This window comes from Thermobia domestica, chromosome 18, assembly GCF_964235325.1.
Source record: "Thermobia domestica chromosome 18, izTheDome1.hap1.1, whole genome shotgun sequence".
Classification (NCBI taxonomy): Eukaryota; Metazoa; Arthropoda; class Insecta; order Zygentoma; family Lepismatidae; genus Thermobia; species Thermobia domestica.
In genome coordinates this window covers 47313079-47330869 of record NC_137471.1, presented here as the reverse complement: position 1 = coordinate 47330869, position 17791 = coordinate 47313079, and the positions used below count along the sequence as shown (strand labels likewise).

General features: G+C 35.6%; 1 protein-coding gene across 3 annotated transcripts in view; it reads right to left on the bottom strand.

Moving 5' to 3' along the window:
• The window catches only part of LOC145676131 (uncharacterized), a 997262-nt gene that overhangs the window by 467383 nt on the left and 512088 nt on the right, over positions 1-17791 (bottom strand). For all 3 annotated transcript variants that reach the window (XR_014129303.1, XM_081747034.1, XM_081747035.1), the window contains exon 5: positions 5514-5688. Coding sequence is in view for 2 of the 3 variants with exons in the window: in XM_081747034.1 (XP_081603160.1) it covers positions 5514-5688 (175 nt within the window). In the remaining variant the exon portion in view is untranslated. The remainder of the gene's footprint in view (positions 1-5513; positions 5689-17791) is intronic.

Below are 17791 nucleotides of genomic sequence, written 5' to 3'. Positions count from 1 at the left end.
TGGGCCCTAATATATAGCATCTCTGCAAAGGTTGTTTCATGCTAAAGAGAATGAACTATAAACCATGACTTTCCAGTGAGCAATGTTGATCTAATAGCTATTAATACTTCTTCAATGTGAGTCTACTAATTTCTTTTTACTAACAGGGTTAATGGGCTCCTGGGACTTATTCCGTTGTCCATGGCACCTAATGTTTTGTGCATGAACATCTCTTTGTCATGTTTATCGAATGGACTAGGTTTGATTCGGATGTCCGAATGACAGGCTCATGTCCATTCTTTGTGAGCTAATTGAACTGACACCTCGCACCTGCATTATAGTAGTATTTGAGTAAGTAAATTAATATTATTGACATGTACTTTCAAGAACTGAACACTTTTCGAAAATACAGTCCCCACTAAGGGCGACCATGTGGTTGAAGGTTTTCAGAAAATCGAAGAAAACTGATTTTATGGCACTAAAATATATACCTTTGATAATAAAATTGATGTCTTTTGTGGCGCTAAAATGTATGCCATTGATAATAAAATTGATAGCTTTTGTGGCGCTAAAATGTATGCCTCTGATAATAAAAATGATAGCTTTTATGGCGCTAAAATGTAGTCTTTGATAATAAAATTGATAGTTTGTATTGCGCTGGAACAGATAGTTTGTATATTTATGTATTACATACTATATATGTAAGAAACGTGCTGTTAACTAGCAGACTGAATCTATGAATGTTTGTGTTTCGCTGAAAGTAACATATTACTGAAAATGACAGAGATATTCCTACCAGGACACACATATTACTTTTTATAGTAAAAACACCTTTACGACTAGAGATCGCACCTTTAACCATGAAATATTGAAAGGACACACACTCACAAAAAAAAAAAAAAAAAAAAAAAAGGAAAAAAGGGAAATAAATGTATGTCCTTGACTCCCACTGTAACATCAATAAGTCCCTGTGTTCTCCTTTTCTATACATTCAGCGAACGTGTAAGCTCTCCGCAGAGGCATCGTATCAGAGTCGTCTGGGGGAAATGAGTCCCCAGGGAAGTGTCTTTGGCAGTAGCAGCAACGCCAAGGGTGTAAATCGTGTTACCTTGATAAGTGATCCCACCCCGTTGCTGACAATACCTACTACTATCGCAAAGAACAAAAGAACAATGTGTTGAGGTACAAGAAAAACAATCTTCGGAAAGATAGTTCAGAGACGAGACTACAGTACTAAGATGGAACTAAAAAGAAAGAAAATTGAAGGCTTTTGACCAAACAAGAAAACAAGAAAAGTGTAAAGGCAAGTGTCTATTTTTACAATCTTGCGATGAAACAAAACACACCGTTCTTCTGCGGAACAAGAATGGAGAAGGTTTTCGCAAGCAATTTTAACAAATGAAATGAAACGATTTTTTTTTTTATTTTAATGTCCACTGATTATGCTCTTAAAGGTAAAGGACATAAATGGTTAATAGAGGTGAATGTCATTGAAGGAACTGACAAAATAAGAAAATGGGAGAGAATGAAAAAAAAAATTCTTAAGAAAAATCCACAGACACAAAGTTTTCTACCACAAATTCACTTGGCGTGTGATCCGATACTGAAGGTAAGCAGTCTACCACTGAGAAGGGAAGTTTGGGACAAAGCACTCGCCTGTAGAGAAACTAAGCATTCCATTTGAAGGACCAATTCATGTTGATTACACCAAGCTAATAAAATTCGTGTACGGTTGAAAACTGTTCGAGAGATTCAATTTGGAAATGTCTAGGAAAAAATGGAATTATATGGCCATTTAAACGCGCTAAATACATTATTAGCAACGAATATTGACATACGAATTGAAATCTATCGAAGGTAACAGAAAAAAAAACTGTTTTGCAATAACTAACAGGTTTGTTAGTTAAAATTAGCCATTGTATTGTTCACAATAATGATAAGTTAGAGATTAAAATTGATCACTGTTGTTTTTCTGTTCTATGAAGAAATAACGCACGCAAAAGACTTCCTTGGATCATGAACAATTTATATGTGCAATTGCGTTGCATCCGTGAAGGGAACAGTTTGCATAACCAAAGCGAGAAGCAAGTTCGACAGGTGAAATGAAAACGAAATCTTTAAGTTTTACCTCCCACGGTTATGCCGGTTATGCTAAAGGAGACGGTGATGATCAGAGATGAGTGAAATGGTGGAATGAAGAAAGTGGAAGAAAAAGGGAAAAACCCGAGAAAACCCACAAGCGCGGTGTTTGTCCACACGTCGCGAGTTGGGATCGAACCAGGGACCCCAAGCACAGGAGGTGAACGTTCTACCACTTTTTAACCAATTTTTTTTTATTTCCTGAAAACAAGTTACATGACCAAGCTATTTAGCACAACTAACTGATACTTGGTAGAGGTGATGTTGTCACTGAACAAAGTTAATTAACAAAGAAACAGAATGGTACAATACAAGTACAAAGAAAATTGTCACGTGTCAAATATTACCTTTAAAAAGCGAGCGAATAGTTGTTGTTCTTGAGGTTGAGTGAAATCCTTTTTTCTTACCCTGTTGAGATGCTCTACATATAGGCGAGAATCAGAATACGGTCTATATTGTTCTATAAAAAGAATCGTAGGACCACCGAGCCACCGCGGCCATAGTTTGGGTTCAGTCTGCTTCACCACCAGTTTTCACCACTGTTCTTTTTATTCAATTCTCTCCTAAGAATTACTCGATCTTCAATAAGTATTAAGATTCAGAAAATTAAGTTTTCTTATTTCAGAACTGTGTACTATACTTTAAAACAAAGTAAAAAAAAAATCTTCGCAGCATTCAATGGGAAGTTTCGAATACACACTACAACGGATGTATTTGTCTTTATTGATAGTAGAAAAAAACAGGATATTTCTGAGAGAGTACGTCTGACTTAGATGACACTAGAGAAAAGGGAAAGAAATTTTCTTCCTCTGGAAACTTCCAGAAACTCGATGAAAGAAATACGAGAGAGAAAAAAAAGAGGAAAAGCAAAAGAATCCAAACCAGTAGAGAAATTTCGGGACTTCTTAAAAAAAAAAAAAAGACGGTACCTGATACAATTATGTCAAATAAATATGATTTTCTGCTAGTAGAGAAAGAAAGATGTAGTTGAAATAGTAAAAAAAAAAAAAAAAAAAGATCATGAAATTGCATTTAGGAATTATAAAAAAAGAGTTTCCATTTTTACTTCTTTTGTCAGGAAAACTATTTTCGAATATATTTTTTCTCTCAGTCTTTCCACAGTTGATATTAAATGTACTTACTACGTTAAACCTTTTTTTTTTCTTGTTCTGCGCTGTTAAACAATAAAGTTCACCAACTATTTAATGAAAAATCTGTCTGATCGTCGTCGGCCATGAAAATTCTCTTCCATTTTGAATCAGATTTCTTACATAATATTCTCTGATGTAATATGTAATTAAATAATCAACAATATTCACTGCACATTAAGTACTGTGCAAAGAAGCAAGTCAACATTTTCCATCTGTTTTATGCTTGCATTATAAAATTAAATACAGAATCAAAATTATATATATATATATATATATATATATATATATATATATATATATATATATATATATATATATATATACACTGTAATGTGGTCACAGAAAAAGATTCACTCAGTGGAAAGTTTTGCATTATGCACGAAATTATATTTCATGGTAAGATGCTCATTAAAGGTTGTGAAAAAGTATTGGTATGCATAGTTTTCCGTCAGAATTGGAAAACTGGGTAGTATTTTGTGTTAGTTGTGCAGTACATGTAGCTTTCTTTCTTTTATTCCAGATACTTATGTTACTGCGGGTTTTCGTTGCTTTTATTTAGATATTTTGTGTTAGTTGTAGGTGTAACTTTTCTTTTATTACAAATTCTTGCGTTAACTGTGATTTTTGTGTTAGTTGTAGGTGTAACTTTTCTTTTATTACAAATACTTGCCTTAGCTGTGATTTTTATGTTTTTAGTTACTGATATTTGTGTTGGATGTGGGTGTAGAATTTTTCTTTTACTAGAAATACTTGCGTTAACTGTGATTTTTGTTTTTAATTTCTGATTTTTTTGTTAGTTTCTTTTTTAGACGTGTAAATGAAAATGTATCTTTCAATCACGATGACAGTTATGATCAAATAAATTCTTAAGTGCATATTGTTTAAAATATCTTTCCGTCGTTGGTACTCAGAAACTAAGTCGCAGTAGCGTAGCCAAGATGTGAGTTTGGGGGGGCAAGTGCTGTTATAGATACATATAGAAAAATTACAAACAAAAAAATATATAAACATAAAAATATATTTTAGAAAATTACAAACATCAAAGTACCAAAGTACATTTTCGGACCTCTTTGGGGGGTGGCGGCCCCTCTGGCCCCCCCTTGCCTATGCCACTACCAAGTCGTTATTTTCTTCCTTATATAAGAAAGATCTCCTCTAATTCTTTACCTGTGGGTAACGTAACCAAAATGGCTGACACATTTTTTAGTTATAGGTGTAAGTTTTTTTCTTTTATTACAAATACTTGCGTTAATTGTGATTTTTGTGTTTTTTACTTGAGATATTTGTGTTAGTAATGGATGTAGTTCTTGTTTTATTACAAATATGTTTATATATGTTTAGTAGGTAGTGTCTTACCTTTAATATAGGTACTTCCCTAAAATACTCACCATCAGATAAAGAAAATGTAGAAATTAAACTTTATTTTTTAAAAAAATGTATTACCCGACTTGAAGAAAATGCAGCCGAAAACCATAAACTAATAAATGAGTTAAAAAGTAGAATCTAATGAAGAAAAGCCTAAAAGCAGAAGATAATTAAAAAAACCCTAAAATGCAAAAGATAAATTTAAAGTGCTAAACCGCTACTATTATTAATAAAAAGACTTGAAATCTATCTCAAGACAACAAACACATTCCTAATAAAATTAATATTGAAACCGTAAATTTATATTAGGCACTAATTTATGTGACTTGGAACCAAGGATATTATAAAATAGAGGATATGCTTATCTAACAAAACCTTGAAGCCATACATCACAATTTCGCTATCCCTACTCTGCCCACTCTGTCCAATAAGATCGCAATGTTTTGAGCCAATATTCATCGCGGAAACGAGAGTAGCCAATCAGACGTGCCGATGCTCGGTTATTTTTTGGCTTTATTGAGTTAATATGATGAAGACACATATGGGCAGATCTTCTATTTTATAACATCTTCCTTGGAACAGACTTTAAAAACTTTATTGACTTGCATAGCTTTAAAAATATTTTCTGCATATAGTGCTTTATTTTCTACTTTGTAGCGCTCTTTATATATATATATATATATATATATATATATATATATATATATAGAATAGCTTTAAAAAACAGAAAAAAACGATATGAAGACGAGGCACTTGTCAGTAATTCGTTGCAAAAATGTTCTGTATTGAAAAAGCTTCCAATATAGGATGGAGTGCTGTGTGTGTGGTCTTTTCTTGGTGCGGTAAAAGGAGTCTTATAAATGAAAAATGACCACCTACCTCATCTTGGTTTCCGGCGTCTTTAGAGTACGATGCACAATCTTCGCAGACCTTCTGTTGGCACTCACAGCACACTCGGAAGAATTCATCAGGCTTAAAGCTTTTCAAGCAGACTCTGCAAGCACCACTTCGACAAGGAGGACGACCTGGCGTCGACTTCAAGTCATCCGGTTTTCTGTAAGAAAAGAAATATTTAATCGAATTTTTTAAGGAAAAAATATGCTTTACGATAATGTTACTAATCCTGTTGCACGTCAATACCTTCTAATCAAATCATGCGCAACTAAAGACAACAGACTCAGGATTTAAAATAGGTTTTAATATAAATAGAATACATAGTTCGTTTGATATTCATGAAAGCTATAAAGAGGTATTTGTGTTTTGCGTACGAGGGGAAGTCAAGAAGTATAGGGACTTTTGCAATATCTCGCGCTAGGCTTTGGTAACACTGCTCGTATCCAGCGCTGAATTAGTGTCGTCTGTAACACTTCTATGCAATGTGTCAGTCTTATTCCCGCGTTAGTCGTTGGAGTGTAGCAAACCGTTAAACATTGCAGCTTCATTGGTGATCTGCATCAAGGGAAAATTGAGGGCAGTGATTCGCTTTTTGTTTACGGAAGATGTTAAACCTGTGGAAATAATTCGTCGAATGCAAGCAAAGTATGTTGACAGCTTTTAATCCAATGTTCTCGGGATTGCTGCCAGAGTGAGTGTTGCTGTGCTGAGCTTTCGTTACCATACAGCGGCAACATCTTCAGAGCTATGTGTTGGAGTGTGCTGGTCGTACAATTTATATTGTTGTCTTTAAGAATCGCTGTGTTTCTATTGGTTGTTCTTGTTGGCCAATGGCGTGCTCTGATTTTGCTGGTGGAAACTGCAGCAAAATCAAAATCAGAGCACGCCATTGGCCAACAAGAACAACCAATAGAAACACAGCGATTCTTAAAGACAACAATATAAATTGTACGACCAGCACACTCCAACACATAGCTCTGAAGATGTTGCCGCTGTATGGTAACGAAAGCTCAGCACAGCAACACTCACTCTGGCAGCAATCCCGAGAACATTGGATTAATAGTAGACGCCAGCAAAACTTCAAGATCATATGTTGACAGCTGTTTATCGCGAAGCATAAGACACAAAAGTTGGGCATCTCTCGTAAATATTTGGCCCGTTATCGTCACGAGGGAGATGCATTTTTACAGCAAATCGTTACTGTAGATCAAGCTTGGGTATATCATCACGAACCTGAAAGCAAGGCTGTGAGCATGGTTTGGAAACACTTATCATCAGCAGAAGTTAAGAAATTTAAACGTCAATAATCAGCTAGTTAATGATACGGTGCAAAATTGATTACAGGTGCAACTGGAAAACTTTTTTGTCCAACGGAATAAAAAAAATGTAAAACATTAGGAAAAATGCGTTGAAGTGCATGGAGATAATGAAGAAAAAATAATGTATGTTTTAGTTTCCTATCATTAAAATAAACTAGCAAACCCGCACTTCTTTTTCAAACGCAGGACATTATTGATGTCTGAATGATTGAATACGATATAAAATTAAAGATATGTATGGCTAGCAAAATAGTTTTAATAACACGTTAATAATATATTTAATTAAGAATTTCTCGATAATTACTCGAATTTAAGACATCATCGAATCTAAGACGCACCCCGATTTCGCTGGGTTAAATTAAGGAAAAATAGTAATATGTTCCGCTTTTACTATTACTAAAGCGCTCTTTGATATTGTCATTTTCGATGATTTTTATATATGCTCCTCCCCTCTCCATGTTGCGGGGCACGACATGATAAAAATTAACCCAGGCCGAAATGTTATGTATGTTGAAAACTTAATTGAGATCGGTTGGGTGGTTCAAGAGTTAAACTCTATTTATTTTTATATATTAATATTTTCTTCTCCTCCTCCTCCCGTAGGTTTTACCGTCAAAGTGAAAATATTTTTAAAAAAATTCCAGGCTCGAACGTCATCTATGTTGAAAATTTGATTGAGATCGGTCAGGTGGTTCAAGAGTTATTAAGTTTTATTTATATTTATATATCTCTTCCCTCACCTCCTCCTTCCCTAAGTTCTACCGTCAAAGGGATATAAAAACCACCCCAGATCCAAATCTTATCTATGTTGAAAGTTTGATCAAGATCGGTCGGGTGGTGCAATAGTTATTAAGTTTTATTCATTTCATATATTTACCCTCCTCCCCTTCTAAGTTCTACCATCAAAATGAAATAATAAAAAACTTCCCAGGTTCGAACTACATCTATGTTGAAAATTTGATTGAGATCGATCGGATGGTTGAAGAGTTATTAACTCATGAACATGGCCACTTTTAATTTTATATTTATATATTTATACATCTTAACTGCAGAGATACATCCTTCAAGCCGACAATTTTTAACTTGGTGAAGAAGTGGAATACGAAAGGGGCAATCTAATGCTCCAGGAAGCGTAGTAGTCCACAAAGAACTATAACAACACATGCAAATATAGAATGGGAATGACAAAATGTTTTGCGTAGTCTTTGAAAAGGAAGCTGGCGTATGTCACCATAACTCCTGCCCCCGATTTTCATTTGTGGAGTTTTGTAAGGAACTATTGAAGAACTGAAGACATTGGTCACCGATGTCATCAATTAACGAAATTATGGTCGAGAGTTGTTCGGCTACCACCAGAATGTTGCTCTCAGGATGCAAGTGTGTTTACAGAGAGACAGTTCCCATTTTGAGCATCTTTTCCATAAATACAACCTTATTTTGATCCATCTGTATATTAAACACAATTGTGTTGAACAATTCCGTGTAAAATGACCGTTCTCCGTCAGCAAATGTATACTATATTCTTCTTGTGCTCCTTTCTGGTCAGTATCTACTTGGCTATTATAGTGCCGTACATTTAAAGCTATTTTTGAAAGAACTAGCACTGTCACTTGTACACCATGTCAAGGATCATGGTTTGTATAGGGTAATATTTTCTTAATTAATACTGAAATTGGAAGTGTAGACTTCCAAGCTTCCGGTTTTATACTTAGACAACTAGAATGGAGATGGGATATACCTTTGGAGCACTTAATGGATTGCAGAAAATATCTTCTCGCCAGCTATTGTAGTTCTTACTCTATAGACATCATCGCTAAGACAGGAAGTGATTGATTTTGTATCACGTCCGGTTTTAATACAGATGTTAGATTGAAGACAGAACATATTCCTGTAACACTTAAACCACGTCTCGCTATCCATTTTTGCTCTATAGTGATTAAAGTGACAAACCGGAAATGGTTGGCTTTCCTCACTTCTGGTTTACGTAGAGAGTTGAGGATGGAGGTGAAGTGTATCCTTGGAACATTTCAGCTATCTATTACCGTCTTGCGCTGTAAGTGATCAAAGTGAAAACTGGAAATGATTGATTTCCACCATTTTCAGCGTAAGTTTCGCCTCCATCAACGAACTCAAATTCCTAATTTTTGACTCTTTATACCGTGACTAAATTTAATGCTGATCGATCAAATAGTTTTTGGGATTCTTTTGTCTCTCGGACAGATGAACGAGCAGGGTAAATATGTGAAGGAATTTTGGTAAACCAACCCCCTTAAAAATCTATATCCAAACACAATTTCTGAGAATAGCGTTAGAATACAAGTATAGTATATCCATCTAATAATAACCCAGACATATCACTCCAGAACTCAGCCTATCTTTCTTATTAGGATCAAAAATTTAAGAAGAAAGAAAAAAAAGTAACAAAAGTTTAGTTGCTTTCTCTGCACCACATGTTCCTTTAATGCATTGTCCTGCTAGACAAAAGAGAATGAAACTTTTACATATTATATTTCCAGCATTAAGCCTAGACAACCATGAAAGACGATACAGCGTCTTTAGAGAACTTTCTGCTCAAAGTTAGAATAGAAAAGTAAAACTACGAAAATATAAGCCTTTTGGAAAGAGGATTGACAAAAAAATGGGCTGCACACTGAAGTTTAAGCTTCATATATATATATATATATATATATATATATATATATATATATATATATATACTTATGCCTTATACGCATGTCTTGAAGTTTGCTAAAAGAATCCCATTCAAATAGTGTTCTTCTTCCTTTCTGGTAGGTTTTTCGCTGGAGCTAAAGAGGGAATGTAGGGAAAATTGAAGATGCTTCGTTCGTCATCAAATATTGAAACGTGGCTGCGAAATGGTAGGAGGTCTGTTATAGATACAACAAACAGGCTTTCTTTAGCAGCAGCTCGTTCAGGTTTTCATGGGGCTGGGGGAAAGCCTGGAGGCGCTCTTAAAAATCGATATGTAAGAGGATGTTGGGTATACATTTGTGTCAACCTTTACGATATCGAGTGTCAGAAGCACTAAAGAGTTTCCGTTAAGGAACTCCAATTACGGTGTAGCACGCCAGGCCTTCCTTTTTTCCCTCTTTTCTTTTAGTCGTATAACTTCAAACTACTTTGCATCGTTTCTTTGCTTTAGCGTGTGGCTTGTCTTCTACAAAGGTGCAGATGAAAAAGGGAGTGATAATTCCTTAACATTGTTCCTTTCACAAGAAGAAAAGGAGCTCCTCCGTGGCTAAGCGGTTAGCGTACGCGCCTTTGGCGTGGGAGACCCGGGTTCGATTCCCGGCGGGAGCTCATGTGGTTCGGATTCCACGTTAATCAGTAGGTCCACGTCTCATATAGCCTCGCTGCTGAAAGGGACGCTAAACTAAAATCAACTCAACTCAACTCAACAAGAAGAAAAGATTTGTCTTAGATACATGTTAAACGAAACTGCATTGTAATACAGAGTAGTTCTAAAATAACTGTAATATACGTGCCTTTGGCGATGAAGACAGGTTCGGTTTTTAAACTTTCAGATTGTTTGGATCTCATTATAAGCTGAAGGTTGAAGACTTACAGGTGCATACCCATACATTTTTGTTGGTGATCAATACTACAAGTCACTACGTCTACGTAGTATTAAATGGATATTATTCTGTACCCGACAAGCAATTGTAAAATACTTTCACCTATATTTTCAGAAAAAATGATAGATTGCTTTTATAAGAGAAAAATCAAAGGTAAAGATGCAATACAGATGAAATGTAAAATCAGATGTCCATGCTACATAAATCACTTCCCTTTGCTAAATAAGTATATGGTGAGTTAGGTCGTTTGGGGAGGGGGTCCGGACAAGGGCGCCGATTTCTCTGTAAATTTGGGAGGAGCATTCAGATGCAGAAGGTATATATATATATATATATATATATATATATATATATATATATATATATATATATATATATATATATATATATATATGAAGATTTTAACACGAATTGCACTCAAAATTATGCCAAATATTGTATATTCATAAATACAATAGGGGGCCGACATGAGCTTTGGGGGGCCCGGTCCCCCTCGGCCCTCCTCCCAGGATCAGCGCCCTTGGGTCCGGATCTGGTGGACGCGCCCTGACAACTTATATAGCCTCGCTGACGAATAGGAGCATTAAACTTCAAACAGACAAACAAAAGCCACATTAAAGTATTAGAATGAATCAGTAAACTGAATTAGGTGGTTCAGCCTTATGACGCAATCAGCGTTGCCAGAGTACAGTGTGCGAGACACTTGAAATTAAATTTCTGTTTTTACGTTCTACGATTATGCCATCTAGGCTAAAGGAGGCTGAACGTATGATTAATCAAAGTGGAGTAATTATGAAGTGATTTGTGGAACTAGAATAGAGGACAAAACGAGGTAACGAATGTAACGAAATGAGGAATAGAGGACGAAACGAATGTATATTTTGAAATGAGTTGTTCAATATAGTTAGTACTTTGGTCCAACCGGGTTTTTATTAAGTCAGTTCATTACAATATGTATCCTAATGAAGGGGTATAAAGGGAGTTCAGTTTCTCTCAGGGTGAAAAATACACGATGGTCCGGAAGTGGGCGTACCCCCTTTAGTTTCAACAGTATAGTGTTAGTTATGGTAGAATGTTTGTACATAGTTACCTTGAAGTCTTAAGAGTTTTAAGTCATAAACATCAGTATGATCTCCATCCATGTCGTAACACAGCTGAATTCTGCGTCAAGTTCTCGCAGACGTTTTGCGGAGATACTCCGGAGTCACGAGGGTGAAGGCGTGTTCCACAGCTGTTTGTAATTCCTGCGTTGTGTGATATCGAGTGTTTCTTACTTGTTGCTTTATGAAACCTCAGAGAGCATTGTCTGGTGTCGTCAGATCGGGACTTCTTGGAGGCCAGGCAGAGGGAGCTGGTGAAGATGCACAACCTCTTCCAATCCAACGGCTAGGAAACGTCTCCGCAAAACATCTGCGAGAACTTGGCGCAGAATTCAGTTGTGTTACGACATGGATGGTGATCATACCGATGTTTATAACTCTTAAGACTTCAAGGTAACTGTGTATAGACATTCTACCATAACTAACATTATACTGTTGAAACTAAAGGGTTGGGGTACGCCCACTTTCGGATCACCTTGTAGTTCTCCTCTACCTGTCTCTTTTTTCCCTTTCATCATAATTCTATTGCATCCACAAGAACATGTCTCTTCAGTATGTGAATGCGTTTTCGTAATTCTCTTCAATGTTTGTACTTTCTTTCTTGTTATTTCTAATACTTTCTTATTAAATTTCTTTTTCATACTCTTTTTCATATTCATATTCCCAACAGTTCTAATCGTTAATATCCAAGTTTCGGTTTCGCATAGCACAAATTATAAATATGATATATTTAATATGCCCAACTATCGATTAAAAAAAAAAATTGCAAATTGTATACAGAGTGTCTCAAAAGTAACTAGGTAATTTTAAAACGTAATAACTTAAAATATTTTCTTTGTCAGATATATAAACTAAAAAAGTTGTTTTTTTTTTCATTTTAAAGAGATTGAAGATACGAAGGGTTTTAGTGTTGATTGAAGAGTTGCAATTCTGGAACTTTATTTGAATTGGTATTTGTTGAAACAAGGTTAGTCAATATTTTAAAGATTTTAATTGTTTCTGTTTTCTGGAACCGGTATGGGTACAGCTCGAAAGACAACACTTACATACACATTGTTTTTATCAGTAAGTAATAACACTATCCATATAAATTCCATAAAAGTAGTGTGAAGAACAGAAGAACCATCCACTACTCTTAAGTCGAAATATTGCATTATCCCATATGTGTAGTCTCTCGTAAATTGCAAGTAGAATTAAGGCACATTGGAGATGAAAATAAATGTTTCGTAAGGAAAGAGGACGCAATGTTACAAAAAAAAAATAAATAAATAAAATAAAATAAATAAAATAAATAAAATAAATAAAATAAAATAAAATAAAATAATCAGCGACGGGTGTAAGGTGCATTGTGCTTGCTGGACACCAGTGCTGTTAATTTTGCACTAGAGAAAAGAACACAACTTGCAGGTAAGGTACATAACATGAATATTATGTTTCATGTTGGTATCAAGGGCGCCGATTTCTCTGTAAATTTGGGGGGTGGAAGCATTCAGATGCAGAAGGTGTGTATATGAGGATTTTAAGACAAATTGCATTCAAATTATGCCAAATATCGTATATTCATAAATAAAATAGGAGCCCTCATGAGCTTTGGGGGGTCAGGCCCCTGGCCCCCCAGGATCGGAGCCCTTGATATATATATATATATGGTACTTGTACCGATTATGGCCCGGGTCCCTAATATGCCCACCCACCATATCTCTGCAGATTTACGTTGGTGCTACTAGATGACAATATAAACTATGTCCTCTGAGCTGCACAAATATGTTTACGCTTGTCATGAGGACACAGTTTATACTGTCATCTAATAGCACCAACGTAAATCTACAGAGATATGGTGGGTGGGCAATATTAGGGACTCGGGCCATAATCGATACAAGTACCATATATAGCACCACGGCTGCAACCCCACCACAACTCAAATATTGTCAATTGTAAGTTATGTATACATTCGGATTAGTGAGTCTGCCGTCTATCCGGCAATATAAGAATCATGCCCTAGCTTTTCTAGAAGCTGCACGAGAGCGCTAGTTTCACTAGTGAATATCATTAAAGTAAATATATTACGAACACTTTCAAATGCAATTTACTCAAAACTAATTTTTTTGAGTTGTGGCGGTATTGCAACCTTGATGTGTGTGTGTGATGATTTAAATATATTAACACACACGGTAATGGTTTTGAATTAAACAAAAAATAATTGTGGACAAATGTAATTAAAAACTAGTATAAATCTAATATACACACGAATTTAATTATCTATCCCTTGATAAAACTTAAAGTTTTAGCAGCACTAATACAGGGTGGCCCAAAAGTAGGTATACATACAGGCCCTATCCATTAGGTAGATTTAGTTTCTTTATTATTTGTTCTTAATGTGTTTTTACTTATATCTCAAACTTGGAAGAGCCAAAGCAAATAAACCTATAAGCTAGAATGTTATACTTGATCAATGCAGGGGTGTATATCTACTTTTGGACCACCCTGTATTGTGATGGTATGTGGTTGTGCTCACACTTTAAGTGCACACTAAAGACATGTAAATTTCAATCAAAGACCGATTGTGGATATAAAATTAATATGTAGCTTCAGATTATAATCGCAAGCCTACAGCAACTTGGCCATCGAACTGAGGATGTTTCGAAAAACAACTATAAAAGTGAATAAATTAATGAAATAAACAAAGGCGAAAAAATGAGTTATCCGAAAGGCGAAACAAAATTATTTGGCAGCAACTCTGAAACACAGTAAATCATTCTATGTCTTCTCGCTTCTACTGCGAGAAATGGATTGCTTCAGAATTGATAATTGTCTTTTTGTGAAAAAAAAAAACAAACTGTTATCTACATTCGTGAAAAATCAAAATGTCACAACTCAGCATTGAATGCTTTGCGCTCGTAGTGTATCTTATGTACTATGAGCGAATACTTTCTCTTCTTAGTATGCTAGTGGATTGCACTCACACTTTTGAAATGAAATGAAATGGAAATCTTTACATTTTACGTCCCACGATTATGTTGGCTAGGCTAAACGAGATGGTGACGATGAGAAATGGATGAATAAAGTGGTAGGAAATGGATGAGACCCTAGAAAAACCCACGCACACGATCTCTGTCCACCACAAAGTTCACTTGGCGACACACTTTTATTTATACCTGTTAATAATATTACAAATTACACAAATTTTACTTACACTTGTTTACGGTATTACAGTTTACGTAATCTTTTATTATTTTACAAATACCGTGAATACATACTAAATGCATATATGTTAAAGCTATTAATATATACGGTAAACTTTAATTTCTATTTCTTAAAGTATATTTTTTTGCATAAATGTTATTTATACCCTTCTCACATGCCAACGTTTTGAATTGAAATTGACTTAGTTTACGGAGTAGTTGGACACACATGATGAAGGCGGGCGATAGATGCATCGGATAACGAAATACGTATTGGCGGTAAAATTGGTTACATTTTCATTGAACCATAGCTCGTTTACTTTACAGTCGGAAAATATATTATTTTAATGAATAGTAACATGTCTTAATTAAGTAAGGTAACTGCAGGTATATACGCCAGTGCAGCTAAATAGGCCAAATGTTCAGTACCGGGACATTTCTGACGAAATCCGCTAGAATGCACCTCCAATATGTGCCACGGTCTTGGACAGAACCGATTTGACGAATAATCCAGGAGACAGCGCTGAGAGAGCCACGCTGTACAGAGATGTTTGCTTCGGGTTCGCGGAAGGACGTTATTATTTCAATACAGGTAAGAATCCGTTATTAGTACCGTGCTAACTCAGAACATTGCTGATTGTTTAGAGCAATATCCGACTTATTTTGTGTCCGTCTAGGAACACTTTGTTTGTAAGTGTAATTTCAGTATTTGTGATTCCATGGCTACTAAATCAATGCAAACCATAATGCAGAGAAATACGCCAGGGCTTGTGCAGAACTGACTGCAGAAGAAAAGATGTATCATTTGTCCCACATGTTCCATGTAATATCGGTGTAGGTTTTTTTTAAAAAAGTCACAGTACAGTGACACTGTTTTTTTGTCTTCTTATGGACTTTGCAGTTTGGAACTTCATTTCAACTCTGAGATTATCGTTTTTATATTTTATGTTTTTATCTTCATCTTGCACTCTGGTTATTCTATTTTTTGCTTCAGCCATGTTGTGTAGTAATATTTGAATTCGTATAATACAGACGATGTAAGCAGTTGCGAGATTTATTACAGGTTTCTAGTAGTATCCTAGAATTGGCGTAATTATCTGCACGTGTTGGTAAATACGCCACTTTGTAACACTTTTTTCTTTTGCCTTGGATACATAATAGAAGTGAGTCACATCATTGTCACATTATTTTTTCTACACGCGGAAAATGCTAATCTCCAACGCACATGTTTTATTCTTTGTGTTTCATGAAAAGGTCATAAAAAATCCAACATCCTTAATAGGGCGTATTTACCTGTACCTACCTTAGTTTGTTTAGAAGTTATAGTATAGAGGTTAAAATGCAGGTGAAATATTTTCTTAGGACGATTAATTGATTGCAGAAAATAGCTTTTCGCTACCTATTACTGCTTAATTCTATAGCGATCAACGTTAAAGCTAGAAGTGATGGATTTGTGCCACTTCCGGTTTCAAGAGAGAGTTAGGAGAGAAGACAGTTTTTATTCTTAGATACTAGATTGATTCCAAGTAAATCACTTCTCGTTATCTCGTATTGCTTTTGCACTACGTAGATCAATATTAAAACCGGAAGTTGTAGTGGATTTCTATCACTTCCGGTTTTAGTAGAGAGTTAAGGATGGAGATGAAATGTATTCTTGAGACGCTTAATCGATTGAAAGAAATCGCTTCTCGCTATCTATTACCATTTTCACTCTATAGCGATCGAGGTTAAGACCTGAAATAGTTGATTTCTACCATTTCCGGTTTCATTATTACGCTCATCAACGAAATGAATTCGTAATTTTTTACTCTCTACATCCTGGACAAAAGTGATGACGATCCATCAACTAATCTGGACGGACACACGAATAGAACAAATATTTAAAGGAAATATCTTGAGAATTGACTGGGCCATGCATTAAGACAACGAACTTTCGCATTCTAGAGAATGATTTTATTTTCTCTGTCAAGTTCTTTATAAAATAAATATTTGAATTGCACTTATTATCTCAATTTTTTCATGAAGCTTACAAAATTGTATAAAACTGTTGGTGCACATTCGATTTTGATTTGGTTTTTAACATCTCTTTCAACAGCAAGGCTTTGTGAGCCGCGGACCTACAGCTTAAATTTTGAAGCCGAGGCACATGAGCTCCAACTGGGAATCGAATTTGAGTCTTCCGTGGCAAAGGAGCGTACGCTAACTGCTAAGCCACGAGAGAGCATGAGTTTCGTTTCGCATTGTGAAATTATGATAGATTTCCAAATTATGTTGATTCAATATTATAAACGGAAGTAGTATATATATATATACAGGGTGGGCCATTTTAATTAATCCACGGAAATATCTGAAAAATGATAAAACATAGAAGAAATTTTTGAAGTACACGTTATATATTGCTTAGGGGGAAAACCAATTCCGCCAAAAGTACCCCTCCCCACCCCCCGTAAATGGGCGTCAGGGAGGGTAACTTTGAAATGTCAAATGGGAACATGGGTCGAGTAATACCTCGTTCGAAAGGTCTTGGAAAACTAAGTAACGCTGTACCAAAAGATGTTTCATATTGTGCACCAGTTTCAAACTGGTCGCCATGATATGGTTCGGAAACTCCAGTACCCGTAGTATGAAAACCACGGAAGGTAAATGAATGGAACAAAATTGAAATACGTAAGTATCATGGGACATATCGAATGATGTAATCCCAGTGGCCTCCCTGAAGGGGTCTTGTGGGCTAACTTCAAAATTTCAATGTCTGACCGGACAACGGTTCGGGCGTACGCTTGACCTACCCAATGCTGTTTGGAAGGCAGACTTCATGCATAGAGAATTGGTGCACTAAGTTAACGCGGATGGCCACAATTACATTTTGATTAACTATTAGCATTCATGTCATATTGTGAGCTTGAGGGACGAAACGGTGTGTACGTAATCCCCAAAATGCTTTCTGAATAACCAGCACGCATTGCATAAAAGTTTCTCTTTTTTTAGTCACTACAGCGTCATCCTTACAAACAAATGTTTCAACCACACCATACCTATTTGTAAGGTTAGCCTTAATTTACGAAT